This window comes from Hoplias malabaricus, chromosome 10, assembly GCF_029633855.1.
Source record: "Hoplias malabaricus isolate fHopMal1 chromosome 10, fHopMal1.hap1, whole genome shotgun sequence".
Lineage (NCBI taxonomy): Eukaryota > Metazoa > Chordata > Actinopteri > Characiformes > Erythrinidae > Hoplias > Hoplias malabaricus.
Genome location: NC_089809.1, coordinates 37,113,034 through 37,140,777, shown reverse-complemented (window position 1 = coordinate 37,140,777; position 27,744 = coordinate 37,113,034). Strand labels below are relative to the sequence as shown.

General features: G+C 40.5%; 2 protein-coding genes across 2 annotated transcripts in view; both read left to right on the top strand.

Moving 5' to 3' along the window:
• The window catches only part of col6a4a (collagen, type VI, alpha 4a), a 43,410-nt gene extending 39,006 nt beyond the window's left edge, over positions 1-4,404 (top strand). The window contains exons 34-42 of the mRNA XM_066684011.1: positions 197-212; positions 352-841; positions 990-1,086; positions 1,231-1,902; positions 2,050-2,146; positions 2,322-2,482; positions 2,785-2,955; positions 3,262-3,294; positions 3,530-4,404. Of these exons, the coding sequence (XP_066540108.1) occupies positions 197-212; positions 352-841; positions 990-1,086; positions 1,231-1,902; positions 2,050-2,146; positions 2,322-2,482; positions 2,785-2,955; positions 3,262-3,294; positions 3,530-3,699 (1,907 nt within the window). The 3' untranslated portion in view covers positions 3,700-4,404. The remainder of the gene's footprint in view (positions 1-196; positions 213-351; positions 842-989; positions 1,087-1,230; positions 1,903-2,049; positions 2,147-2,321; positions 2,483-2,784; positions 2,956-3,261; positions 3,295-3,529) is intronic.
• A 6,010-nt stretch (positions 4,405-10,414) lies between these two features.
• On the top strand, positions 10,415-27,626 carry capn7 (calpain 7). The gene is made up of 21 exons (XM_066682524.1): positions 10,415-10,835; positions 11,444-11,552; positions 12,883-13,040; positions 13,626-13,693; positions 14,738-14,944; positions 15,054-15,140; positions 16,544-16,670; positions 16,789-16,874; positions 17,051-17,144; positions 17,300-17,446; positions 17,583-17,689; positions 18,116-18,236; positions 18,504-18,648; positions 18,716-18,815; positions 20,016-20,151; positions 20,295-20,370; positions 20,630-20,775; positions 22,327-22,389; positions 22,483-22,613; positions 24,911-25,003; positions 25,699-27,626. The coding sequence occupies exons 1-21, from the start codon at positions 10,734-10,736 to the stop codon at positions 25,841-25,843; spliced, it is 2,448 nt and encodes an 815-aa protein (XP_066538621.1). The 5' UTR covers positions 10,415-10,733; the 3' UTR covers positions 25,844-27,626.
• The last annotated feature ends 118 nt before the right edge of the window (positions 27,627-27,744 follow it).

Sequence of the window (27,744 nt, the reverse complement as noted above, 5' to 3'; positions counted from 1 at the left end):
CATAAAAAGAAGTATCTTAGACAATAAACACACCCTCTAAAGGTTCCTCTGATCCTAAATTCTTTTTAACTGTTGACTGTTAAAATACCTCCACAGTTTGCAGCACTATTCTTGATTTGTTTTAGTTTGTATTTTGTCACAACTGTACACATGCGGATCTGTTCTAATTCTAAATACCTTTTTTTCATTCCCTCAGTTTGCTGTAAAGGTACGTCTCTCCAGTTGCACCTATAAATGCAATAGTCCGATACATTAATAATGAGACCGTTCTGATGCATACATATTTAAAATAGAAAGCAGCTCATCTTTGAACATTTGTTTTTCTTGTGTTCCGCTTACAACTCCAGACAGTGGTGCTTGCCCTGCGTACCCCACTGAATTGGTCATTGGCTTGGATATGTCTGATGGTATCACTCCTGTAATTTTTGACCGGATGCGCAACATGGTTTCCACTTTGCTGGAAGGCCTCAATATCGCAGAGACCAATTGTCCCACTGGATCCCGAGTATCTGTGGTCTCTTACGGTTCCAACACTAAGTATCTCATCCGCTTCTCTGACTATCACCGTAAGAAGGAGCTGTTGGAGGCTGTAAAGAATATTGCTCTGGAACGTACATCCAGCCAGCGGGACATTGGTGCAGCCATGCGCTTTGTGGGCAGGAATGTCTTCAAAAGATTGCGAAAGGGTGTACTGATGAGAAAGGTGGCAATCTTTCTATCTGGCGGGACATCCCAGGATGTGACATCCATTACCACAGCTGTGATGGAGTACAAGGCTCTGGACATCAACCTTGGTGTTATTGCCCTTAGAAATCTCCCCAACGTTCGTCTTGCTTTTCAGGTAAAGTTAGCACAGTCAATTAGTCATAGTTTAGGCATTCATTTGCTCTAATACACCTACTATACCTGCCAACTGAAGAGTTTAATTCAGGATGTTTCAACATGGAAACATCCAAACAGATTTTCCTCTGCTTTATATTGTACTATAGGCTGATGAGACAGGGAGCTTCATTTTGACTGTAGCGGAAAGACCACGGGATCAGAGTGCTGCAATTGACAGGATTAAGCAGTGTGTTCTCTGCTTTGGTAACTTTACTTTAAAATTTCCGTTTGATTAAATCTTTCAAGGAAAACACAGGAAACATGATTTTTATGTGATATAAAATTTAACAGTGAACCGTTCTGTGAAAATTTGCAAACACTGTCACCTTTGGTTTTGCTTTTTGCCAGATCCTTGCAAACCTGCTATTGGCTGTCCCTCCCGCTCTCCATTACCTGCTCTACCAGAGGTGGACTTGGACCTAGCATTGCTGGCAGATGGTTCTCAAAACATACCAGAGGATCTGTATGAGGGAGCAAAGCACGCTCTGATCAATATTATAGAACAGATTGTAATAAGCCATCAGCCTAGCAAACCTGACAAACAGGCTAGGGTGGCTCTTTACCAGCAAAGCTCCTCCTATAGAGAGGCACGAGCACCAGTCAAGCAAATATTCACTTTCCAGCAGCATCACGAACACACCAGGATGAAGCAGAGCATCTTTCAAAACCTGGAGCAGACTGGTGGCTCTTCCAGGCTGGGCCAAGCTGTGGAGTACACGATCAATCAGGGTCTTCTTACGGCCACCAGGCCTCATAAAAACAAGATGTTGTTGGTTATTGTTGGAGATGACACACATGACTATTATGACAGATCAAAGCTGAACTTTATCTCCAGGAAGGCAAGGTGCCAGGGCATAGTGATCTTCATCCTCACTCTTGGGAATAACTTTAACAGCACTCAGGTGGAGGAGCTCGCCAGCTTTCCCACAGATCAGCATATAGTTCATTTAGGCTATGCTAAACACGCAGAACAAGATTATGCTCGGCGCTTTTTGAGGATTTTCTTCCACATTTTGAAAAGTAAGGATATTTAAGCTCTTCCAAATATATATATATATATATATATATATATATATATATATATTGCCACACCACCAAAGAACTTTGTAAGCTATTTTCTTACATTTCTATTGTATGGTTTTGTGATTGTTTTTCTTTTGAACACAGGGCAAATGAATACCTATCCACCTTTAATACTGAGGGACAAATGCCTTTTACAACAGGGCCAGACTGAAATTCATGAGACTGAACATCACACTGACAGGTAACATATCACAAATCTGTCACCATCTTCCAATCCCATAGGGTTATCTGCCTTCATATTACACTAAAAATAGCATTACATCTACATTAAATAATATTATGTAACTTAGTACTAGTTTTACATGTTTACAAAGACATTTATAACAGCTTAATTAATTAAACTATACCTTCCTCAGGGTTCCTGCACCAACTATTTCCTACCCTGAGGTGGAAGAAGAATATGAAGAACCAGAAGAAGAATTGGAGGAGGACTCATACTCACTTTACACTGAAGGGAAAGTGACACAGGTGGAGGTCGTTTCTGGAAACAGGTCCCCAGGACTTGGAGAAACAAATGGTAAAGGAAACTAACAGCAGAAAGATACAGCAGTATTAGCATGCAGCTCTAATAAATAACAGCAATTTTTTGACGTCTTATATATAAATTAAAAACATTCTAAATGTGTGTGTTATTGAATGAAAGAAAAGAAAGAAAAGACAGAAAATAGATGCATGAGTCCTTAGCCTTGATGGCTAATATATAGAGATTATTAAAGGTTTGATGGAAATCCAGTGGCATTTTTGAGAGCATGTCTAGGTAGAGTTCTGTCCTGCATGTTCCCTGCATGTTCTAGTAGTAAGTGAGTGTTTTGTTTTCAGCTCAGTGTTTTCTGGATGTGGACATCGGCACCGTGTGTGGAGACTATGTGCAAAGGTGGTACTATAATAGTGCAGTTGGTGCATGCTCAGTCTTCTGGTTTGGTGGTTGTGGCGGTAACAGCAACCGTTTTAAAACGGAAATCGAATGCATCCAGAGATGTATCTTACCAAGTAAGTCATCCTGCAGTCATCAGATTATTAGTAATACATTTCTGTTTAGTTATTCTCGCTGCATGGCTTCGATGTTTGTGCTTGTGAGCTTTGTAACTGGTCCCTGATAGTGATGCGCATTGCATGAAGATGATCAGTGACATCTATCCACTATCTGGACCCTTACATTTGATTTACACGTCACAAAAATGGTAAAGTGTGTACATAACTGGAAAAATGAAATATTAATCTTCACACAAAGCTGAGAGAAACGTTTGAGTATGTTCTGTGTGTTAAACGTGTTTCTGTGACCACATATTTGTTTAGGTTCTGAGGTACCAGAGGAAACTGCAACATATGGTAAACAGATGTTCCTGCTTATTCTTTAATGCATGTGCATTTTGAATTCATATATTAAATACATTATTTCTTGTCCTCATGGACCACCTCATTAAAGAGAGCAGTAATGTACTCTTTAAGTCATACAGATGTTATAATTCAGTTTTTTTTTTTAAGAATATTGTACAATATTTACCTAGGTGTAAAATGTGTTAATTCTTGGCATCTTTGCTTTTCACATTCCCTGATATTACAGATGATTGTCTCCTGAAAAGTGATCAAGGGCCCTGCAGAGCATACATACTCAAATGGGCCTATAACGCTGAACAGAAGGAATGTGCTCAATTCTGGTATGGAGGATGTGAAGGAAACGCAAACAGATTTAGCACTAAAGAAGAGTGTGAAGACCTCTGTGTGACGCTGTAGGCAGTAAAGAGACTCAAGAAAATATTTCAGCAACATATTAGCCAGATACACTCTTATTTCCAGTTTGCATAGAATGTGATTCTCAAATCCTTGATTTAATCGAATTCATTCAGGGCAACCACTTCAACACATACTAAGGTTTCCAATTCGTTTTTTTGGCAATCATTGCACACTGAACACAAAGCATATTAAGTAGGCCAAGTCATTGTATTTACAAGGGCATTTCATTGGCTGAAACACCAAACTGTCTGTACTCTAATCATTAACGTCCTTTGAGCAAAGAGAAATATATTTTTCCCAAAAGACCAAATTTCAACTGTTGTTCATAATGAATTTCTGCAAAGCTTTTTTTTTTACTTGAAATATAATGGCAGATTTTTTTGCTTTGGTGCTATCATGTAAAATATACGGTCTCACTGATCAGTCATGCATTAAATCTAGGTCTCTATGTGTGTCTGTGTTCATTGTGTTATTAATAATCTATGCAAAAAAGGTCACTTGCAAAAATTTTCACAAATTTTTCAAAAATGCCCAATGTGACTATAAAGGTGTTCATTCAGTGCCAAAGTGAATGATGTTGGACCTTAACATGACTGTGCTATTTAAATTGAAATGCATTCGTTGTTTATATTTTGTACAAATAAACCTGTGGACAGAACTCACTGTATTAAAGATCATGATTAAACTGGTTCAATGTCTTTATTTGATGATGCTTATTGATATCGATATTGAATTTTCTATATATTGAGGCTAAGAAATATGATTAAACAGTCTCTCTGAATTTGGTGTTGGCATGGGCTAAAAACGGCGGTATGGTGGCGCGGCAGGTAGGTGTCGCAGTCACACACCTCCAGGGACCTGGAGGTTGTGGGTTCAATTCCCGCTCCGGGTGACTGTCTGTGAGGAGTTGGTGTGTTCTCCCTGTGTCCGCGTGGATTTCCTCCGGGTGCTCCGGTTTCCTCTCACGGTCCAAAAAACACACGTTGGTAGGTGGATTGGGGACTCAAAATTGTCCGTAGGTGTGAGTGAATGTGTCTGTGTTGCCCTGTGAAGGACTGGCGCCCCCTCCAGGGTGTATTCCCTGCCTGGCGCCCAATGATTCCAGGTAGGCTCTGGACCCACCGCGACCCTGAACTGGATAAGGGTTACAGATAATGAATGAATGGGCTAAAAAATCAGAGAAGCTGCCTTTTTTTAGCTTGCAATTTGAATTACAGCTGTGATTTCACAGATCTTAAGGGTTTGCTGTAATTGAGCTGCCAGCCCATTTATAGACACAAAACTTAATGTCACACATGGGGAGAATCGAGGTTAAATAGCCGTATATGTATTGATCAGGAGCTCAAAGATAATTCCTTAGTTAGATTTCCTCAGTGTGAACCTCAGAATGACTAAGGTCTGGAGCCAGCTCTGACAGCAAATTGGCTCTGGTTTTACTCAATATGAGCCATTTGCGAGCAGCAGAGTAGGCGCTGGTTGTAATGAGTATGAGGCTTGTCTGAGCAGCAGAGTAGGTGCAAGTTTTTCGAAGTGTGAGCATCGAATTAAGCAAAGGGTGTACTCAGTATGCACCTCAAAATGAGTTCAGGTTTTACTCAATGTGATCAAATCAAGCACTGGTTTTACTCAGTGTGAGCCTTGAAACAAGCTCTGGTTTTACTGAGATTGAGTCTCGTGTGAGGCATCGAATTACTGCTAGCCCAAAACTCTACTTCCGTTTTCCAGTGGAAACTATAAATCAATTAAGTTTTCAAATCATACACTTGATCTCCTGTTGCCAGTCACATTTTGCATTCAATGCTGAGCTAAAAAAAAGTTTTCCAGAAAAACTGGGACATTAAAAAAATGCAGTAACCCAGGAAAACCAGGAATCTGTTATTGTTAATCCTGAAATATTTATTTAACTGACAAAATGCTGTTTTTACTGACCATCTTGATGTTTTTGGCTCCATAAATAAGAGTAGCCTGTAATTGTTAGGTCAGACCAAAGTATCCTTCAGCCTTATCATCCAAATGTTTATTAGTGTTGGAATAGAATGCGTCCATGGGACAGAGATGTAGCTGCCAGAACCATAACAAACAGTGAAACACAGCCATGAACTATGCCCCCCACTGAAACTAGTTAAAAGATACAATATCTCATCCAGTCAAATCAACACAACACACAGTAACGTCCCACCAGTCCACAGAAGTCCAAAAACAACAGCTCTTTGGTTTGGCCGATTTGTGTTGATATATATTCAGCGGTGTGTGCAGTGTGCTCAGAGTCACAACCAAACTTTTTTCCAGACGGCAGTAGCTGCGTTATGTACTTTGTTGTATTTACTTTGACAGATTTTCTTCACCCAGTAGACAACTTGATTGATTAGGCAACATAAGCTCTATAACATTTAACAGGTAAAGGTTATTACAGTTTTAAACAGTGGCATGGCTCATGGGGCAGCAAGGCTACCCAGTAAACATTGACTGCCGTCTAATCAATGTTCTCTTAAGGTTGAAAATGAAAGTTGAAAAGACGTCCAGACACAGACATTGAAAAGACGACTATTAGACGTATTTTGGACGTCCATTGACGTTATTAATTGGTCCCGAAATAAATGACTTGTATAAAACACATTTTGGACGTCCACTGACGTTATCGATTGGTCACCACTTAACTAACTTATTAAGATGGATTTTGGACGTCCTTTGACGTTTAAAATATGTCCTTGACGGACAGACTACTTTTAGACCTATTTTGAACGTCCAGGGACGTTTCTTGTTTACTGGGTAATGAATAAGGTACATAATGTCAGATGTAAGAATGAATTACAATGTTTATAACGGTTAAATTTTGAATCAAAAGATGTGTACATGTGTGAAGGGGCTCGGAAATATGTTCATCTACAAAAGGTGGTCACTGCTAAAAGATTAGGGAACACAGGGTTAAAACAATGATAGAATGCACAGCTACTCTGTTCTGTGAGATAGAAGAGAAGCTGAAGTGAGTGAGTACAAGGCTTTTAATTATGGTAGGGTGACCATACATCCTTATTTTCCAGTGCATGTCCTCTTGCAAAAAATTCATCCGTTGGGATTTCTAAAAGTGTAAAATGCCCTGGATTTTGCACTGATATCACATCAGTCTTTGCTTGTATTGTGGACATACATTCGTTTGCAGACTTGAGATTATTTGGATTTAATTTAAGATGTATATGTGTTGTTTTAAACCCACCTTCTCACTGGCACTATTGGTCGACATACACACATCAATCACTGATCAAACTGCTTTCCACCACAACCTAAATGCAGATGTAAATAAACACACACACAATTTACACTGGAATTAACATGATGAAACATGTAAAATGTGGTAAATGTAAGAAGTTTGAATGATGTTTAATGATCAAACTGAACAGAAAGTTAATGATTTGGCACTATAGGCTATTTATTAGTTTTGGAAAATGAGCAAATATTTCTGTATTCATATTCATTAATATAGCTGCAAGATATTAGAAATATTTAACTCCCTCCTATCCTCACACACTCAATCACACACACCCTGCCATGACCCTACTATTGGGGTCTACTTGAAGCCTCCCAGCCACAGCATCCTTGGTGCCAATTTTTCTCCAGTGTCCTCTTTTCAAAATATACTGAAAAATAAATAAATAAAAAACATGGAGATTAAATCCAGTCATTTATTTATACAAGACACTCGGAACAATTTTATTCCCTGGCTCATTACATCTTAAGACATCTTAATGACCAAGTTATCCGTAAGTTAAAAGGAGTGACATTTGTTTGCAGATTCTCTGTGTTTAAAGAGTTAAATGATTTTGATTTGTGCCCATGCAGTGAATTCTTTGGTTGTGTTTTATCTGTTGTTGAGCTCTGGGAATATTTTACAGATGGCTCTTAAGAATCTAAGGACTCATAGTTTCACTTTCCTTACTCACATCTGGAGGGAAAAGACTTGTGGATGCAGATGTGGCAGACACGTGTCAGCTACTGTGGCACCTCAGCTCTGTAAAATGCATAAGAGTCAGTTGATCTGCTTTCATCATGAAGGACACTCTGTGACTAAATACTCTTCTACTTGATTTAGTTCAACAGGAAGGACAAGGGCTCGCGCATTAAGCCAAACTGTCAGTGTATCATGTTACTGGAGAGCTCGGTATGCTTTATAAAGGCCTAAAATGACATAGGTATACACACACACACACACATTTCTGTCATAATTAATTCATTAAATGCTTTGAATTGATTTATGCATTTACACATTTCTGCATTTATTTATTACACCCATATTTCTGCATTTTTATTTGTATTTCCGTATTTCTGCATTCCTTTATATATTTCCATGCTGGCCTCAGAGGAACAGCTGTATTGTTTCTGTCTCAAACACATCATTCAAAAAACAAGACACATCTTAAACCCTGTTTGGTACAGCCACTGTGCAGAAAGCAGGGAAAGTCACTGTACTCCTTAATGCCTGGAATGGCATTAAAACACTAATTGACTCAGGTCTTTTCCAAATTATTCAATCTAATTTCCCATTCTATCAGGTTTAACTCCTATTGTTGTCATTACAATTAATTTAGAACAAGAACAAATATTCACAGTCACGCCAAGGCCACTATGGATTATAAAACAGAATAAAATAAATAAATAAATAAATTCAGGGTGAGCAAATCCATACGCCACCTTCCTCTAGTTCCTCCTGGGGTAAGCCCTGGTTCAACCCCCGGGTCCTCCTCCCAGTTGGCCCTGTCCAAGGGGCATGAAGGCATTGCCCTTATCTCAGACTATCAAATAAAACTGTTCATGTGTGGCCTGTTTGATATGACTGTGATGAAGTGTATTCGCATCTGTTGCCCTCAGAGTGATCAATCTTCTCCTGTGCTGTAACGCCATCTACAGTGTAACCTCGATACTGTTGATCTATATCCTGAGATATGACGAGATGGGATTTACTGATTCGTCTTTCATTTTTATAGATTAACCTTGGATCAGTGTACTTACTCTGAGTTAGCATTTCACCCTTGATCATTTACCAGTAAACAAGGAACGTCCCTGGACGTTCAAAATAGGTCTAAAAGTAGTCAATAGACGTCCAAATTCCATCTTAATAAGTTAAGTGGTGATCAATCGATAACGTCAGTGGACGTCCAAAATGTGTTTTATACAAGTCATTTATTTCGGGACCAATTAATGGACGTCCAAAATACGTCTAATAGTCGTCTTTTCAATGTCTGTGTTTGGACGTCTTTTCAACTTTAATTTTCAACCTTAAGGGAACGTTGATTAGACGGCAGTCATTACGTTATTTCAACGTTGAATCAACGGCTAAATGTTTACTGGGTTAGATTATGTCACTCAGGCATACTGTGCTGCTACAAGTGGATCCGACACAGCAATCCAGCTGGAGTTTTAAAAATGTAAACACCTCATTGTGCGACCTTGTCGAAATGTGCTTCCGTAGTGTCCTGTTATACAATGCAGTTGTTTATATAAAACAGTATGTAAGCTAAATGTAGTTTATCAGAAAATGCTGCCTACAGAAGTATAAGCAATACAGCCCAAATCCCCTTATTAAAGAAATTCTAAGGTGGTAAGAAATGGTTTTATAGTTTTTTTTAACATTTAATTCGCCTTCTACAGTTTTGGAACACTCAAACAAATAATAACAGTAAACTACGATTGTGTAATGTACAGGAGGGAAAAAAAAGATTTAACACGAAAAACGTGAAAACATTACAAATTTTGTTCTGAGCATGCGCAGAGCTGCAAAGTAGCACAACTCGTCACAACACCGGACACTACAGTCTGTAATTGTAGAACTACAAAGTGATTTCCAGTAAACATTTAGCCGTTGATTCAACGTTGAAATAACGAAATGACTGCCGTCTAATCAACGTTCTCTTAAGGGTGAAAATGAAAGTTGAAAAGACGACTATTAGACGTATTTTGGACGTCCATTGACGTTATTAATTGGTCCCGAAATAAATTAATTGTATAAAACGCATTTTGGACGTCCACTGACGTTATCGATTGGTCACCACTTAACTAACTTATTAAGATGGATTTTGGACGTCCATTGACGTTTAAAATATGTCCTTGACGGACAGGCTACTTTTAGACCTATTTTGAACGTCCAGGGACGTTCCTTGTTTACTGGGTAGGTACAAACAGTCACACAGGAGTCACCCTCTGTGGGAAGAAACCACAGCACCTGGAGGAAACCCACACAGACACAGAGAGAACACACCAAACAAAAATGTATTTCTAAAAACAGACCCAGTAAACAAGGAACGTCCATTGACGTTTAAAATATGTCTTTGACGGACAGACTACTTTCAGGCCTATTTTGAACGTCCAGGGACGTTCCTTGTTTACTGGGTCTGTTTTTAGAAATACATTTTTGTAAATGTTACCAAAAGGTATTGTTTCTTGTTGCTTTGGCGACATTGTCCTCATAACAGTCATTGTATTAGAGTATTTCACTCTGGATGCTGAAAGCTGACTCCGGTCAGAGAGTATGGGCACAGAGAGACCAGTCATACCAATAAAGCTATTTGAATTTGAATCTGAAATAATGACTGATATAAACCAGCAATAAGGGGATACATTTGGCGCGCGAGACCAGGACGTGAAGAACTCGTAAAATTCAAAGGTTGGAATTTCCCTTTAAGTGAGCGAGTGAGTGAGTGAGCGAGTGAGTGAGTGAATGAGTGACAGCTCCGGGAAACGCCCACTCGGGCGGAAGTGCTGTGTGTTGGAGGATTTGTTTTTGACTGCGGCTAGCGGCGGAGTTTCTCCGGGGGAACCGGGCTGTTTTTACTGCGTTGTCGGGAAACCACTCTGATTTGACGTGTTTTTTATCGCTTGAGAGCGAGTAAAGTGGGAGCTTATTGTTGTATTTTAAAATAGCGTGTTTGTAATTGACTCTGTGAGCTCGAGTTTAGCCTGTGTGTGTTAGTGTTAGCTGTCATGAGTCCGCAGAGCTGTATGTGTCTGTGATACTGAGAGGTAGAGAGTTAGGAGCTTATAACATGGATTGTAGCGCCCTGGAGTTAGACGCTGTTAAATTCGCCAAATCAGCCGTGTTACACGACCAGAGAGGAAAATACGATGAAGCAATCTTCTTTTACAAGGTGAGTTAGATCTCCTACTGTTCACTGACAGGTAGCTCACTAAACCTGCTCTAAACCAACTTTATTTTGTGAATTGTTTAAAGAAAATGTAGCTACCCTCTCTCCCAATTACTTATACTATGTGTCACATTTTGTAGACATTTATTTTAAGTAGCTACTTAAATGGAACACGTTGTGGGTACATAGAGCTTCAGAAATCTTCACAGAATGTCAACATTTGACTATAATTTGACTACACAATAGGGTGGTGGAACCGTGAAACTGTTCTGTGGAGTGATGGAAGACACATTATTACTTGAACATTACTTAAACGTTAGTACATGACATCAGTGATGTTCTTATTGATGAACGGCTTAACACAAGTGTCCCAACGTCTTGTCTAAGCAGGTGGTGTGAGAAATGGGGGTCAAACACACCCTGTTGGATGAGTTGTCCAGAATTTCTGGACCGTATAGCAATGTTGACCCCATTGTTTGAATTACAAGATTAAAATAGACTAGATAATATTTTTATTTGATCTGTGTTCAGAATGTTATTCTGTGAAACGTAAATATGAAGTGAAAATTAATGTTTAAAACTGTTACAAATCCTTGCTTTTTTCCCCGTAGGAGGCAGCCCAAGCCCTCATCTACGCTGGCATGGCAGGCTCTAAACTGGAAAACATTCAGGGAAAGGCAAATGAGTACCTGGAACGTGTACAGACTCTCCTGAGTGCCGGTCAGTAGACTGAAATACTCTGGTACCGTTTTGCTCTTTTAGATATCAGTTGTTCTGATTCATATCAAAGGTCCTGATTTGAATATTGTATACTACTTTATTTTGTCAGTTTTGTCAGTGTTAAGGCTATGTTTTCCCCTTTCTGGAGGGAGCACTCATACTTTCCACCAGCACCGGCCAAGGCTCCTTTTGAGCATGGGTGTGACTCGTGAGGCGGAATGATCTCATCGTAATCGTCCCCTCGCTGCACACCCTAGGAGTGTACTCCCATCTCATTGATCATTTTAATAAAATAGTTTACCGTCACGTTTCCCTGGCAGTGAGACAAGTTCAGTTTATAATGCAATGTAAACATTTTGAACAGACTTATTCTGTCGTACTGTAGGGGAAAGTGGGGCACACACTAATGAAGGGTAGAATATAAAGTGAATATATTATCTAGTTAAACAGCTTCAAGTGGAATATGCTTTTAGTAGCTAGCATTTATCATCTGTGAGGCCTCAAAGCAATCAAACAACCGTTTCTAAAGATTCACTCTGGTTTTGATACAATAAAATAAATCTTAACAGCTCACGGTGACAGCTAGTCGGGTTAAACTTAACCTCTTTATGGCAGTGTTAGTTTTAACAGTGTTGTTGTTTCTACACTGTGAAACTCGGTATCCTCCGTATAATTTAAAATCTAAAATATTTTAATTGACTGATTTCTGAAGTGTGTTTCATTGTCCTCAATCAACTTTGTATGAAAATTAAATCTGCCGTTTTTGATAGTCTTCTTTCACAGATCATATATATTCTGATGTGTATATTTTACAAGTTTAAGTTGGAATACTTGTCTATGTTTAGTCTGGTTTTGATTGCGTCGAGTTTTACTGAATTAGTTGTGTTTTGCAAGAGTTATTAGATTTCTATAACGTGGGCTGGTTATGTTTATGTTATATTATATTGCCTCTGGGGTTAGAGAGAATGTTTTCACCCCTGTCACTTTCAGTTTCAGTTATTCGTAAATGGTAGATTCTGAAAGCAAGGTTGTTTTTCAGTTGTAGCAAAAATGTGTAAGTTGCTTTAAAGCTAAAATATATGAAGTGTTAGCTTGTCCCCTGCTGTCTCCTGGACTGTGGACTGGAGGATTTGGCAACCCAATCTTATGTGTAGGTTTAGCTGTTTATTAGTTATAATTAGTCAAAATAAAAGAAGGATCAAGAACAAACTCAAAAACAGCTAAAACATCATTTAAGCAAACTACAGAAACAATTTTAGTTCGTCTGTTTCATTTGACTGGACACCTGCTTGTTCGAGTCTTTCATACGTACTCATCCAATCTCCATCAGTTCAAGCACAGAGCAGTGACCCGTTAAAAACCAAGCATCAGCTGGACCTTGAGCGGGCGTACTTTCTGGTGACCCAGGCCTTTGAGGAAGATGAGAAGGGCAACAGCGATGAGGCCATTGAGCTGTACACACAGGCTGTGGAGCTGTGCATTCAAGCGGTGAGTTCTTTTGTTTAACGGACAGTTTTGTTCCTGAGTCATTTACAGTATTAGTCAAAAGACTGGAATCATAGTCTTCTAAATAAATTCTGTTATTTTATTCATTGAGAGGTGAATGTAGGATGAACTACATATCACTTCTACTTCATCTGAAAGATAATTATGGTGTGTTAATTATATTATATATTCATTTATATTAAGTATTTAATTAGTTGTTTTCCTTGAGATTCGAGATTATCCGATACAATAGTTTGGATGTTTTATTAGTATTTCTTTGAGTGATACCCACTTTTGAACATTTAAAAAAATTTGTAAAACTCTCTTCATTATTTTAGACACGTACATTTCCTTTACGTTTTAAATCTCTTGTTAATTACACCTACACTGCATGTCCAAAAGGCTTCTCTTACAGTGATTGAATTATGGTGTCCCTGTTGCTAACAGTGGTATTCCTGGTAAAAACTAACTCCATAAATTTACATTGAAACAGAGTACACCAGAAGCAGGAATGTGTTTCTTCTTTGGATGTTAGGACGATTACTGCGTTGAAACTGAACTGCGCTCCTTTCTTCCCCTCTCCCACAGTCTAATGAAACCTCAGATCAAACACTACAAGGCAAACTGAAGCAGTTGGCTCGTCAGGCATTAGACAGGTGAGCTGATGATTGTTAAAAACTCTACACATGGGTAAATAGTGTACGACTAAATAACGACTAATTATCACATAATTATTTGGTATGATTGGCATTATTTTTTTACAAATCGATGGTGTGTATCCAGTAGCCTGAAGAAATACGATAGAAAAGAATGCAGAAAAACAGGTCGCCCATAGGTCAGGTGCAGCGTTTGCAGAGATGCAATCAATGTACTGAACCATCGTAGTGAAGAGGGAGCTGAGTCATAAAGCAAAGCAATTCATTTAACAGTCACTCTACGTACCCACTCTCACCCGTGGTTATGAGCTCAGGTAAAGACCGAAAGAACAAGATCACGGACACAAGCGGCCGAAATTAGGGTTGCTGGGAGTGCTCTCCAAGATCGGACGAGGAGCTCAGTGAATAGGGAGAAGCTAGGAGTAGAGTTCCTGCTCCTTCATATTGAGAGGAGACTGTTGGGGTAGTTCAGGAGCTGGTGGAAATTGCGTGGGATAGATGCCTGGGCTTTTTTGCTGGTGGAAAGTGGAAAAGATGATGATGATGCACATTTATTGAGACAGCCTGTTAGTCTTACAAAAATATATAGACATTATGGAGTAAGGACTTGAGAAATGTGAGCTTATTTGAGGTTACTGAGGATTATTAAAAACCTTAGGGGGCTGCAGTGTGTAATGTCTGTTTATTGCATGTTTAAAGTGTCTGTAAAATCTTACATGTAACCAAGGTCTGTTGTACATCTGATATTTTGCAACTAAACCACCTCCGCACCTCCGTTTTGGAACAAACTCTTCCACCACAGAGACACTTTCCGTGATACTTGCTGACTCATGTAATGAACGTACACAATACTATGTGTAACTGCATGATGCGATTACATAAACCAGCCAGAATATCCCTAGTGTCATGAATTAGTTTTAAAGGTCATATTAATATTATCACGTACAAAACAACATGGCACAGCCCTGATGCAGATATTTTACACTGCTGTCCCTTTAATTTCACCTTCCTGGTTTAATATTTCAACTTATTCATATCATTTAGGGCAGAAGGACTGAAAGACTCCCTTTCTAAAGCCACACCCCAGGAAAAGCCCGCTGGCTCCAACGCCAAAGCCCCTGTCTCAGTGAGGCAATACCTGCCCCTGGGTCCAGACTTCTCTCTCCAGGACAAATCACAGCCAGTGAGAGCAGTGCAGTCCAGTGAGCCGCAGGGTCAACGATACACAGCTGAGGAGATAGAGGTGCTCAGGTGAGAAAACCTGCCTAGAGCAGCTACACCAACTGTTACAAAATGCTATAACGTGCATTGTACTTTTAAAATATGTAAATATATATATATATATGTTTTTTTATTGAAGGAAGACCTCTAGGATAAATGGAATTGAATATGTCCCATTCATGAGTGTTGACCTGAGGGAACGCTTCGCATTTCCAGTGCCATTCTCGTGAGTTCTTTCAAGAAACACTTATCAGAACTGGTGTATTAGTGTATTACTGTACTAACACGTCTGCATTTCATTGCTTCCTCTGCATTTGTAAATATGTACACGCACATGTCACAGCAATTTCTGCCTCTTGTGAATAATTAGGCATAGGCAGTGGAAGATATGTATGAAAATGATCAGATATTGTTATTTACACTCAGGAAAGCTCAATATTAGTTAACCCTTTAAAGCCGGACACATTAAATAATAACACAATAAAACATATTTTTTGAAAAACACACACTGCTCCAGAGATCCTTGACCTATGAGTACTATGTTCTTATCTCTGACCTTCTTACATTTCGTATACTGGTGGTAATAAAAACGACAACGGCTCTTTTTTTGTTGAGCTGCACAACATTCATTCATTCTCTGTAAGCGCTTATCCAGTTCAGGGTCGCGGTGGGTCCAGAGCCTACCTGGAATCATTGGGCAGAAGGCGGGTACAGACCCTGGAGGGGGCGCCAGTCCTTCACAGGGCAACACATTCACTCACACACTCACACCTACAGACACTTTGAGTCGCCAGTCCACCTACCAATGTGTGTTTTTGGACTGTGGGAGGAAACCGGCGCACCCAGAGGAAACCCACGCGGACACAGAGAGAACACACCAACTCCTCACAGACAGTCACCCCGAGGAAACCCACGCGGACACAGGGAGAACACACCACACTCCTCACAGACAGTCACCCGGAGGAAACCCACGCAGACACAGGGAGAACACACCAACTCCTCACAGACAGTCACCCCGAGGAAACCCACGCGGACACAGGGAGAACACACCAACTCCTCACAGACAGTCACCCCGAGGAAACCCATGCGGACACAGGGAGAACACACCAACTCCTCACAGATAGTCACACGGAGCGGGAATAGAACCCACAACCTCCAGGCCCCTGGAGCTGTGTGACTGCGACACTAACCTGCTGCACAACAGTGTTTCCATATTTAGAGGAACTACAGTTGTTTCTGTTACTGTCTGAACCTTGGCTTGAGGTTTGAGATCATTCAACAGACCTCCCACACTCACCTGTATCTTCATCCTCTGAATCCCTCTCACAAAGTCTATGTCAACAACTGAGCAACAAAGTTTGCACACAATGTATTGCTTTTGGAAAACTACAAATACATATTTGCTTCATAAAAATACTTTGTAAAATTGTCTAAAGATGTCTAAAAGCTATATATTTTTAATTATTATGTATTATGAAGCCAATATGTAAGTTTAGGTTTATTATATTAATAGCAGAGGAACTGAAGTGCGAAGGCCTTGTGGTTTAAAGAGTTACTTCAAACATGATTTGATTTTAAACTCATTTTACTCATTGCAACATGTCTGTTTGTTTTTTTTTCTTTCTAAAGGGACAAGCGTGGAAAGCTGGCCCTATCCCCTAAACAGACAGCCATCTTCTCTCGCTGGGTCCGGCCCGACGACATCTGCAACAACCCCACCATGATCTTCACTGTGTCCAGCTTCAGCATCAAACAGGTGCCACTGTTTGCTGTGCCCCAGGACCCTGGCATTTCAGTCCTTTCCTGGAAGTTTGTAAATCAGCTGGAAATGGTTGTAAATGTGTTGTAAATTGTGATGTTTGTTGTCGTTGCAGACGGTAGTTTCAGACTGCTCGTTTGTTGCCTCTTTGGCCATCAGTGCTGCATATGAGAGGCGTTTCAACAAGAAGTTAATCACCAGGTAGAGACACTCTTTCCCTGCATTACATCAGAGATAAATGTCCCTGTGGCCGGGATTATTGTGCAAAGCCTTGTGACCTGACATCATCATGAGAGTCTGACCTCACTGTAATCACTTTGTAATGGTCAGCAAAGAGGGTAACTTTGTAATGACAAGGGGTGTGTGTGTGTGTGTAGCATCATTTACCCACAGAACAGGAAGGGGGAGCCAGAGTATAATCCATGTGGCAAATACATGGTTAAGCTGCACATCAATGGCGTCCCTAGGAAGGTATTGGGGCCATTTATTGTTAATGTTAAATATTATAAAGAGTTATAAGTACTGTTTTGTGGATTTGTGTAAACTAAAGGGATTTTACGTGTTTTTTTTAACAATATGATGTTATTAATGTAATTACTCTACTAACATAATGATTTCAACTTAAGGTGATCATTGATGATTTCCTCCCTGTGGACCGCAACGGTGAGTTGCTCTGCTCTTACTCCAGTAACCGGAATGAGCTGTGGGTGTCCCTTATAGAGAAGGCCTACATGAAGGTGATGGGTGGCTATGATTTCCCTGGCTCTAACTCTGTAAGTATAAGACACAAATAACTGTGGACATCTGTGTATTCATAATGTAATGAAAGGATATTTGACTACAGTGTTGTAAACGGATGACTGGTGTTTCTAACATTTTAATCTCTCACTGAAACTCTTTCATTTGTAGAATATTGATCTGCATGCACTGACTGGCTGGATCCCAGAACGCATCGCCATGCACTCAGACAATCAGTCCTTCAGCAAGGACGACACTTTCCGCATGCTGTTCCAAAGGTGAGCACAGCGCCCTCCCGGCGTAGTCAGGGTTCAGCGGGAATGACTGCCTGTTTATCATTATTGCTTCATGATTCTTCACGGTTCTCTTTCTCACTCCCCCTCCCCATCCCTCCTTCCCTGACTCTCCTCTCCCTCTCCTGTTCTCCCTGTCTGTCTCTTTCTGTTTATCTTCTGTTAAAAAAGGAAAAGCCTGCAGATGCCTGTTCTGTTTTTGCACAAAATAGTACAAATATATACATTTGAAAATTAAAAATCATTATCAGCTGTTAGTTTGTGTCTTTTTACATGATTAAAAATCTTTTAAAAGCAAAACTATTCTGTGCATCATAAACATTTTGGGACTGTAGAGTTTAATGTTTCATTTGCCTGACTTTTTTTGCTGGAAATAATAGTCTGATAGTATTCTGCGTCACACTTTGACAGGTTTCACAGAGGAGACGTGCTCATAACCACAGCGACAGGCGTCATGACTGAGGAGGAAGGGGAGAAGTGGGGCTTAGTGCCCACGCATGCCTATGCAGTGCTAGACATCAGGGAGTACAAGGTCAGTTGTGTTGACATGTGCAGCCTCTGTTTTGTGTCTAAATGCTGGGTGTAATTCACTATTTATTGTTAATTAAGGCAGTCCTGTCAGGTCAGAATTGTCCTAAAAATAGAAATAAGCTGAAATATCTCATAATAAAACGAAATATATATTAATGTTGAATCACTTTTGAATGTCAGAAGCAAAATTCTTTATAAAGATGTGTGATTCTCATGTCTTTTAAGAATAGTCTCATCATAAGCATAATTTTATTCATTTGGACCCCAGGGTAAGCGCTTCTTACAGCTGAAGAACCCTTGGAGCCATCTCAGGTGGAAGGGCCGCTACAGCGAGCGTGACGAGAAGAACTGGACACCGGACCTACTCAAGTATCTCAATTTTGACCCCAAAACTGCACAGAGGTTTGATAACGGTAAGAGAACACCATCTAGAAGACCTAGTTCTGTTTGACGGTGAGCTGACATGAGGCTGTATTTAAGGTGTGTTCTGGATCATCTGGGAGGATCTGTGCCAATACTATGATGTCATCTACCTGAGTTGGAATCCCGCACTGTTTAAAGAGTCTTCCTGCATACACAGGTCAGTCTCTTACAGTCTTATAAGATCACATCAGTATCGTAAGCAGGAAAGCAATCATATCAGCTTTAAACAGATCTGAGGTTTTAGTCAGAACCTAAATGCTGTCTGATACTAATGCCTTTTTTGAGGCAGGACCTGAGCTGAGCTTGAAATTGACCCATCATCCATGTGTTTGACTATTTTAATAACAGTGTCATTCGAATGATGTGGAGCAGCAATAGTACCATTATTAGGTTATGGATAAATAAAACAATGTACAGGGTGGGCCATTTATATGGATACACCTTAATAAAATGGGAATGGTTGGTGATATTAACTGGTATATGGGAGGGGGGGAAACTTCTCAAGATGGGTGGTAACCATGGTGGCCATTTTGAAGTCGGCCATTTTGGATCCAACTTTTGTTTTTTCAATGTGAAGAGGCTCATGTGATACATCAAACTTATTGGGAATTTCACAAGAAAAACAATGGTGTGCTTGGTTTTAACGTAACTTTATTCTTTCATGAGTTATTTACAAGTTTCTGACCACTTATAAAATGTGTTCAAAGTGCTGCCCATTGTGTTGGATTGTCAATGCAACCCTCTTCTCCCACTCTTCACACACTGATAGCAACAACGCAGGAGAAATGCTAGCATTTATTTAGCAAAACAAACACACCATTGTTTTTCTTGTGAAATTCCCAATAAGTTTGATATGTCACATGACCCTCTTCCCATTGGAAAAAACAAAAGTTGGATCCAAAATGATCGACTTCAAAATAGCCACCATGGTCACCACCCATCTTGAAAAGTTTCGCCCCTCCCATATACTAATGTGCCACAAACAGGAAGTTAATATCACCAACCATTCCCATTGTATTAAGGTGTATCCATATAAATGGCCCACCCTGTATAATAATAACAAATTATTGTATAAAATTCAGGTGGGACAAATCCATGCTTTCAACAAACCTGACATTTTTTTTCTGAATAAACTTTTCATCATGCAAGGTTTTCGTGTTATTCAGCATTGATAAAGCAGTGTGTTAGACTTCACTCGGTTTTAGCTTTATGTCTTTATAGAGAATAAGTTGCAGTTTAACATATTTTGGTCTAAATTACTCTCTTGAATCGATTCGCTGTTTTCATGCACTGATGTACTTCACAGGCAAAAGACTTAATTAACTTCTAGCCTGCGTTTTCTAATTTTCCTTTGCAGTAGTTGGGATGGGAAACAAGGCCCAGTGAAAGATGTCTACAGCTTGGCAAATAACCCTCAGTACAAGCTGGAGGTGCAGTGTCCACAGGGTGGCGCTGCAGTGTGGGTGCTTCTTACAAGACACATTACTGACAAGGTACTGACACAAATATGATGATTTCCAACTATGAGGGCACCACAGTGTAAACACATACCACAATGCAGGGTGAGGTATTGTTGTGTGGGCTTTCTTCATGTTTTATACTGTGGCATAATATTGTGATTTTCTTCACTTTCAAGGATGACTTTGCTCTAAACCGGGAGTTCATCACTTTAGTTGTTTACAAGACTGATGGAAGGAAGGTTTATTACCCAGGTACATCATGCACAAGACAGAGATTATCATGTATTTATTCTCCATTCAAATAAATAAATAGCCATTAAATTAAGATATTTGAAAATTAACTTACAGGCCTCAGCAACTAAATATAATATCAACAAAGGGGTGATGAGATTTCAAGGAATTTAATAGCTTGTACCTAATGGCTGCTTTGTCTGGATATTATATTCAAAAAGGATGGTCTCATATTTTTACACATTACAGTGAATCGATAAGTTTTTCTCTGTCCTTGTAGCTGACCCTCCACCTTACATTGATGGCATCAGGATCAACAGCCCACATTATCTGACTAAGATCAAGCTGACCAGTGCCGGAAGTCACACATTTACATTAGTGGTGTCTCAGTATGAGAAGCAAAACACAATCAACTACACACTAAGGGTAACCCCTCATCTGCCTCTCCCCTTCTGTCCATCTGTCTCTCTTGCTGTTGTGTGCGTTTAGTGAATAGAAGTAAGACATGAGACATTTTAGAATTAGAAGTTTTGAGGACAAGAAAAGCACAGAAAATATGAAAAGGTTTTGCACAGGCTATGTGTATTTAATTGGCCATTTTCTCCTTCAATTTCTTCTTCAATTGCAGTGCAGATTTTTTTTATTTGCTGAGCTTTAAATTTTGTGAGGCAGAAATATAAAATAAAAATGTGATAAATAAATATGATGAGTAATAAGTTATAAATATGCCATATATTTTGTTTAAAGGCTAAGCACCACTTAATGGACCTCCATGAATAGTTCACATTATTTTAGTTACTGACATATATAAGTATGAATTAAAATGAAAATAGCAGCTTAATTTGCTTTAAAACTGACAATTTTATTAAATTGACGGAAAAACCCGAGCTCGCTACGGAAATTCTTGAACGCAACCGTGATGTCACTGGTGGACAACAGCTGAACAACGCCGCGGTAACCACCGAGTTTAGCAAGTCAAGCTAACGTTAACTAACACCAACTAAAACAGGCGAAGTGAGTGTCCTTACCCTGTTTACCTCCATGTTACAGAGGCTCTTGAACACCTTTCGTTGGTGTCCTTACATGCCCATATTGTTGGAAAAGCGCCAGTGAAATGAGCTACAGATAACGGAGTGAGCGGATGGTCCTTTCCAAAGTGCCCGTTTAAAGTTGACAAATTTAGTCCATTTTCTGGATATTTTGGGATCTTTGGGCCATTTGTTCACAGATGTCCCACTGTACATTGAATGATTGCAGCCAAAAACAACACACCTTTTTGTCATTTTGCATTAAATTAAGTGTAGCTTCTAGAGTTGTTGTCCACCATCTACGTCACAGGCAAGACGCCTATTAGAGTTTCCCAACACCGTTTGGGGGGGGGGACAACGGTCTTTTAAACCGTATTCCTTCAATTAGTAAGAAATAACATGTTTTCTGACCATCAATAAACACAAGTTAGGAACTCAAATCCCACTGTATTTATTTGTTTGACACTTTCATAGAGCTGCTGCTTAGCCTTTAAATGTGTGTCCAGTATCATTAGAGATTTGCATTCCACTGTATAGAGAACAGAATATTTACTGTACAAATGTGACAGGATGAAATATTTTGATAATGCAAGATTACTTTTAAATGCCTCCAAATTCCTAGATAGGAAAATGAGCCCTGATTCATATCAAATCAGACTGGTGCCAAGTGGATTGCCAACGGACTCCAAGTGGATCCCGAATGCACTTAAGGCTGAAATTGATTGTTAGTCAGAGAAATGTGGTTTCAGTTCAGTCATAATATTTCTAGGTCACTTTGTCATGTGATTTATTAAAAGCCCTGGGGGCTCTTTGAAGTCTTCCAGTGTAATTTCCTGGCTGATGAGTTGACGTCACAGACTGATATATATTTTTTCGTTAAGTAGATTGTAAAGCTGTATGTATATTTACATGTGACACACAGTACAAACGTTCTGAATTCCTCCCCCAGGTCTACTCAGTGTGCAAGTTTAATTTCTCCAAAATTCCAACACCCTTTACACATACCAAAAGGGTAAGTTACATCATATACTGTACGAGTTGTATGAGAGATTGCAGAGGTTTGTATTTGGAGCATTTGTTGAAATCCTAAATTATCTGTGTTTAGATAAACGGCCTGTGGAAGGGCATCAGCGCAGGAGGCTGTGGGAACTATAAAGACTCCTACAAAAACAACCCCATCTACCAGTTCAACCTGGAGAAATCAGGGCCTCTGCTTATTGAGCTCCGAGGCTCTAGGTAAGACTGACTTTAACCACCAGGGTGTGCACTTGTCCTGTTTGCTCAAATGATCTTTAGACTGCATTGTGCAGTGCACCACTTGTCACAGTGAAAGATGTATCATATCTCATTCAGACATTTGGATTGATTTATAATTTTTGCCTGATTACATGTGAAAGCATGTGAGAATTCTGGTTGTGCACCTCGTTCGTTCATTCATTCATTATCTGTAAGCGCCCTTCACAGGGCGACACACACTCACACATTCACTCACACCTACGGACACTTTTTGAGTCGCCAATCCACCTACCAACGTGTGTTTTTGGACTGTGGGAGGAAACTGGAGCACCCAGAGGAAACCCACGCAGACACAGGGAGAACACACCACAGTCCTCACAGACAGTTACCCGGAGGAAACCCACGCAGACACAGGGAGAACACACCACACTCCTCACAGACAGTTACCCGGAGGAAACCCACACAGACACAGGGAGAACACACCACACTCCTCACAGACAGTCACCCGGAGGAAACCCACGCAGACACAGGGAGAACACACCACACTCCTCACAGATAGTCACCTGGATTAAACCCACGCAGACACAGGGATGAACACACTACACTCCTCACAGACAGTCACCCGGAGGAAACCCACGCAGACACAGAGAGAACACACCACACTCCTCATAGACAGTCACCTGGATTAAACCCACGCAGACACAGGGAGAACACACCACACTCCTCACAGACAGTTATCCGGAGGAAACCCACGCAGACACAGGGAGAACACACCACACTCCTCACAGACAGTCACCTGGATTAAACCCACGCAGACACAGGGAGAACACACCACACTCCTCACAGACAGTTACCCGGAGGAAACCCACACAGACACAGGGAGAACACACCACACTCCTCACAGACAGTCACCTGGAGGAAACCCACGCAGACACAGGGAGAACACACCACACTCCTCACAGACAGTCACCTGGATTAAACCCACGCAGACACAGGGAGAACACACCACACTCCTCACAGACAGTCACCCGGAGGAAACCCACGCAGACACAGGGAGAACACACCACACTCCTCACAGACAGTCACCTGGATTAAACCCACGCAGACACAGAGAGAACACACCACACTCCTCACAGACAGTCACCCGAAGCGGAAATCGAAACCACAACCTCCAGGTCCCTGGAGCTGTGTGACTGCGACAATAACCTGCTGCTCCACTGTGCCGCCCGCACCTCGTTCACCACAAGGAAAACCATGCCTTTTTCACTAAGTAGTGCACAATTTGGAGTATCCCTTATTGTATTATGATGGAGCAACATTCAAAGAATGAGTGTCATTTGTGATTCTGAACTAATCATTTAAGACCAGTACCTAAACTCACTAATTTAAACGAGACTGAATGCAGATCCAGACTGAAATGTTAAAGTGTCTACTGTAAAGTTTTGTGTAGTGTGAAGCAGGCAGAGACGAAAGGGGCAAAGTCCCTTGTAATAACCTTGATTTCTAAATGAACCCTTGACAAGTGGGTGTCATAAACCTTTGGCGACATAGTGTGCTTCTCAGTACATCCAAGTTTACGACTCCAGGTAAGATTTCATAAGTTGGAACAGGCATAAAGACCTCTCCACACAAAACACATATGTTTGATTATAATAACAGTAGATATCTTAATGTTGTCCACCCCTACCTCAAAATATCAGGTATCCTTCTGAAGTCCAACAATGCAATTGTTATTGCTCGTATGCAAATTATGCAGCAGCCTAAAACTGTGAGGCCTGTCACAGCTGACGGCCTGGTGTTTTCACTGCTGTTTACGTAACAGAGTGTGTCTAGCATCTCAAAGCGATTATCAGATGGTGTACTGCATGAAACTAATAAACTCCATTCCTGTTGTTACCGTGCTGCATTGTAGCCCTGGTTTCCCTTTTCTAACACGGCAAAACCTTTCTGTTATAACCCCCCCACTATCAGTTCATCTTTGATCAGTGATCATCAGCCTGCATTGATTCAAATGAGGGTTCTCTACATGCTCTTCTTTTCTGTCAGTTTTCTTTTGACTTTCTTTATTTTGCCTCTCACTCACGTTGCCTTTCTCTCACCATTGCTGTTTCTCTCTCCATCACGTGATGTCTTTTTATTTACTTTGTTCTCTTTCTTACTTTTGCAGTCTCCCTCATTTTCTATCACTTTTACAGTTTGAATTCTTGTGGTTCTCTCTTTGCATTTTACTCTAGGTCCTTTTCTTGCGTTTTCTCTCTGTGTTAACTGTGTGATTATCGTTGGGTTTCTTCCTCTAGGCAGTACAGTGTGGGATTTGAGGTGCTGACCGTGTCCACTGTAGGAGACCCAGGAGCCTCGGGATTTCAGAGGAAGTCCAGTGGCGATTACAGGTAACATACAGTTCTTACAGTGTGCCTTGTGCATGTCGGGTTCTGATTCAGTAGATATCAGGAGGAAGGAGAGCAGACAGAAACAGAAGCTAAGGCTGATGTTCACAGCTAAAAGGGGAACTTATTATTATTTGTAGCTTCCTTCCTCTCGTTTGTTTGTGATGCCACTGCTGACTGCATTTTAGTCAGTACAGTAGGCTTTTACACAGGTCAGCCTGAATACTAAGACCACCTCCATGTTTTTACGTGCACTGTCCATCCTCGCAGCTCCACTGACTTTGAGCACTTTGTAGTTCAATAATTTCAGACTGTATTCACTCTGTTCGGACCAGGTATGATTAGGTGAGGGATCATTATCAGTGCTGCAGTCATGCTGACGTGGTATGGTCTGTGTGGTATGTGGTATGTTAGTGTGTGTGTTGCGCTGGTACGAGTGGATCAGACACAGCAGTGCTTCTAGAGTTTTTGAAAACCTCAGTGGATTAAGAATAGTCTGCCACTCAAAAAAAAAAAACATCCAGCATCCTATTTCCATTGATGAAGCATTCAGGACAAAAAAGCATAAACGTAATTGTTTTTATTATTATTATTATGTCATGCCTAGTCCTATACATCGCATTACAACAAGCCCTGAAAGAGCTGTAACACCATATTGTGGCTGTTAAACTGTGTCCTTCCTGATCTTCTCTTGTCAGATGTGGCTTTTGTTACATGGAGGTTGACCATGTCCCTGCCGGCATTTACAACGTCATCCCCACCACCTTCCTGCCCAAACAGGAGGGGCCATTCTTCCTGGACTTCAGCAGTGCCACACCTCTCCGAGTGTCCCAGCTCCAGTGACAGCTGCTCTCAGATCAGATCAATAACCTCCTACAGCAGAGCAGAGCAGAGCTTCTCTCTTCACTGCTGCAGTGTCTGCCCCTCATGTCCTCTCTGGTAATGGACGTCTCCACCCAGGCTGAACCGTCTTAGGACCGCTTTCTTTCTCACAACGTTTGCTCAGACTGTTTTCCTGGCATCGTCTGCTTGTCTACGATGGTACAATGCTTGGAGAAAGTGTGTTCAGTCAGTAAGCACATACTGCTTCAAAATTGCACAGACCTCTACTGATGACGTTGGTGCATGAACATTTTGACTTTTTCACTCAGGAGACTGCAATAAACGGTTGGACTTTACGACGTTGCGTATTACAGGAAGGCTCGTGTTCAGTTCTTGTTCGGATATGTAGCTGTCCAAAGGGCTCAGCCTCTGGTGAATGAAGTGCAGATGACTTCAGGTGGAATATTATACTGTCGCTGTCAGAACAAAACCTCATTTCTCCTTTGTTGTACATTCAATTATGTTAAAGTGTCAGGGCAAGCAGACCAACGGAGATCGGCCATTCTCAGGGTGGAATTAGTGTAGTCCAGAATGACCCACAAGGACAAGCTGGCTGCTTTTCAAATCCTGTGCTGCAGTTTTCCCTTGGTGTGTTCTCAGAAGACTTGATAGTATCCCACAGATCACAAACATGAAGCAGTGTAATGAGGCTCTGTGTGATGTCACTGCAAAGCTCAGCTCTTCAAATGTGTTCATATGTGTGAATGAATGAGTGTGTGACATTGTCCACAGGTATCAATGTGGACATCAACTCAATATGAGACTCTTGTGGCAAAGTACTATATATATATATGGGATATAAGCTTTTGTTCAGACAGCAACAACACACTGGCATCAGAATCACTGCACTCTAATTTAGAACCAGCAACACATTTCCCTACATCCCCCCCTTAGAGTCTGAGAGTCTGCAGCTCATTATATTTATCAGGTGTTCATTTTTATGTCACGTCACATCAAGCTAAATCAGTTTTGTTGCTGACTCTACGACACGATATAACTATAACTATGAATAACTGGATGCAATCATCCTAATGAACAGGGAATTTCCAGAGGACAAATTTTCCCAGATACACATTGCACCTCTTTGTACCACGGCCTGCTTCCATTCATCCACTAAAAATGTTTATATTTTCAATACAATTAAAGGAATGAAGGGAGAACTGTTAACGGGCCGATCAGATTATCTCCAACAGGACAGTGTGTGTGCCTGTGTTTCTCAGGGCTGAGATGTTGTGTGGCAGAGGGATGCTCTGAGGGAACACCAAGGGAGGCCATCTTTGTTGCTGGGAGTGAAGTCCTAATTGGAGTCAGCAGCTTTAGATGAAAACAAGAGCAACTTGCAACAGAAACTCTTTTCTTTGAAACATTAACAAATCCTAGAAATCAAAGCTTAATTCAATTAGCAAAATAGTCTTTCCTGCCTGAAAAGCAAAGGGCTCTTGAGAATCTAAAGTAACGTTTCAGGGAAAATTAGAGTTTTAGGTAATTTGCCTCTTATAACCTCAAACGCAGTCAATAGGCCGAGACACGCTTGATCTGTGAGGCTAAATTAGACAAAGTATGGGGTGCAGATATTCAATTTTCACTTTGTTAATTGATAAATGGTACACAAGCATCCATGTACAACACGCATTAGACTGTATTTTGGACACCAAACGTCTTGAAATCGTGTGCCATTTGGGGGAAATTGTGTAAGGTTTATTTTTCCAAACTGTTTCACTGACAATGATGAAGGATTTCAGATACAATTCATGAATTACATCGCCTCCATCTGTCTGTCTTTGTTTATATCAACATCCTTAAGTCTCAATATTTAAAAGATGGCTACTTCAATTGCCGATACTTCCGTAGGGAAGAGTAGG

What these genes read in the sequence shown, in the direction of transcription:
- capn7 (XM_066682524.1), top strand. Translation starts at nt 10,734, where the DNA reads ATGGATTGTAGCGCCCTGGAGTTAGACGCTGTTAAATTCGCCAAATCA. An exon ending in ACAGACTCTCCTGAGTGCCG is followed by an intron (nt 11,553 to 12,882) that starts GTCAGTAGACTG and finishes AATCTCCATCAG; the next exon opens with TTCAAGCACAGAGCAGTGAC. An exon ending in GCTCGTCAGGCATTAGACAG is followed by an intron (nt 13,694 to 14,737) that starts GTGAGCTGATGA and finishes CATATCATTTAG; the next exon opens with GGCAGAAGGACTGAAAGACT.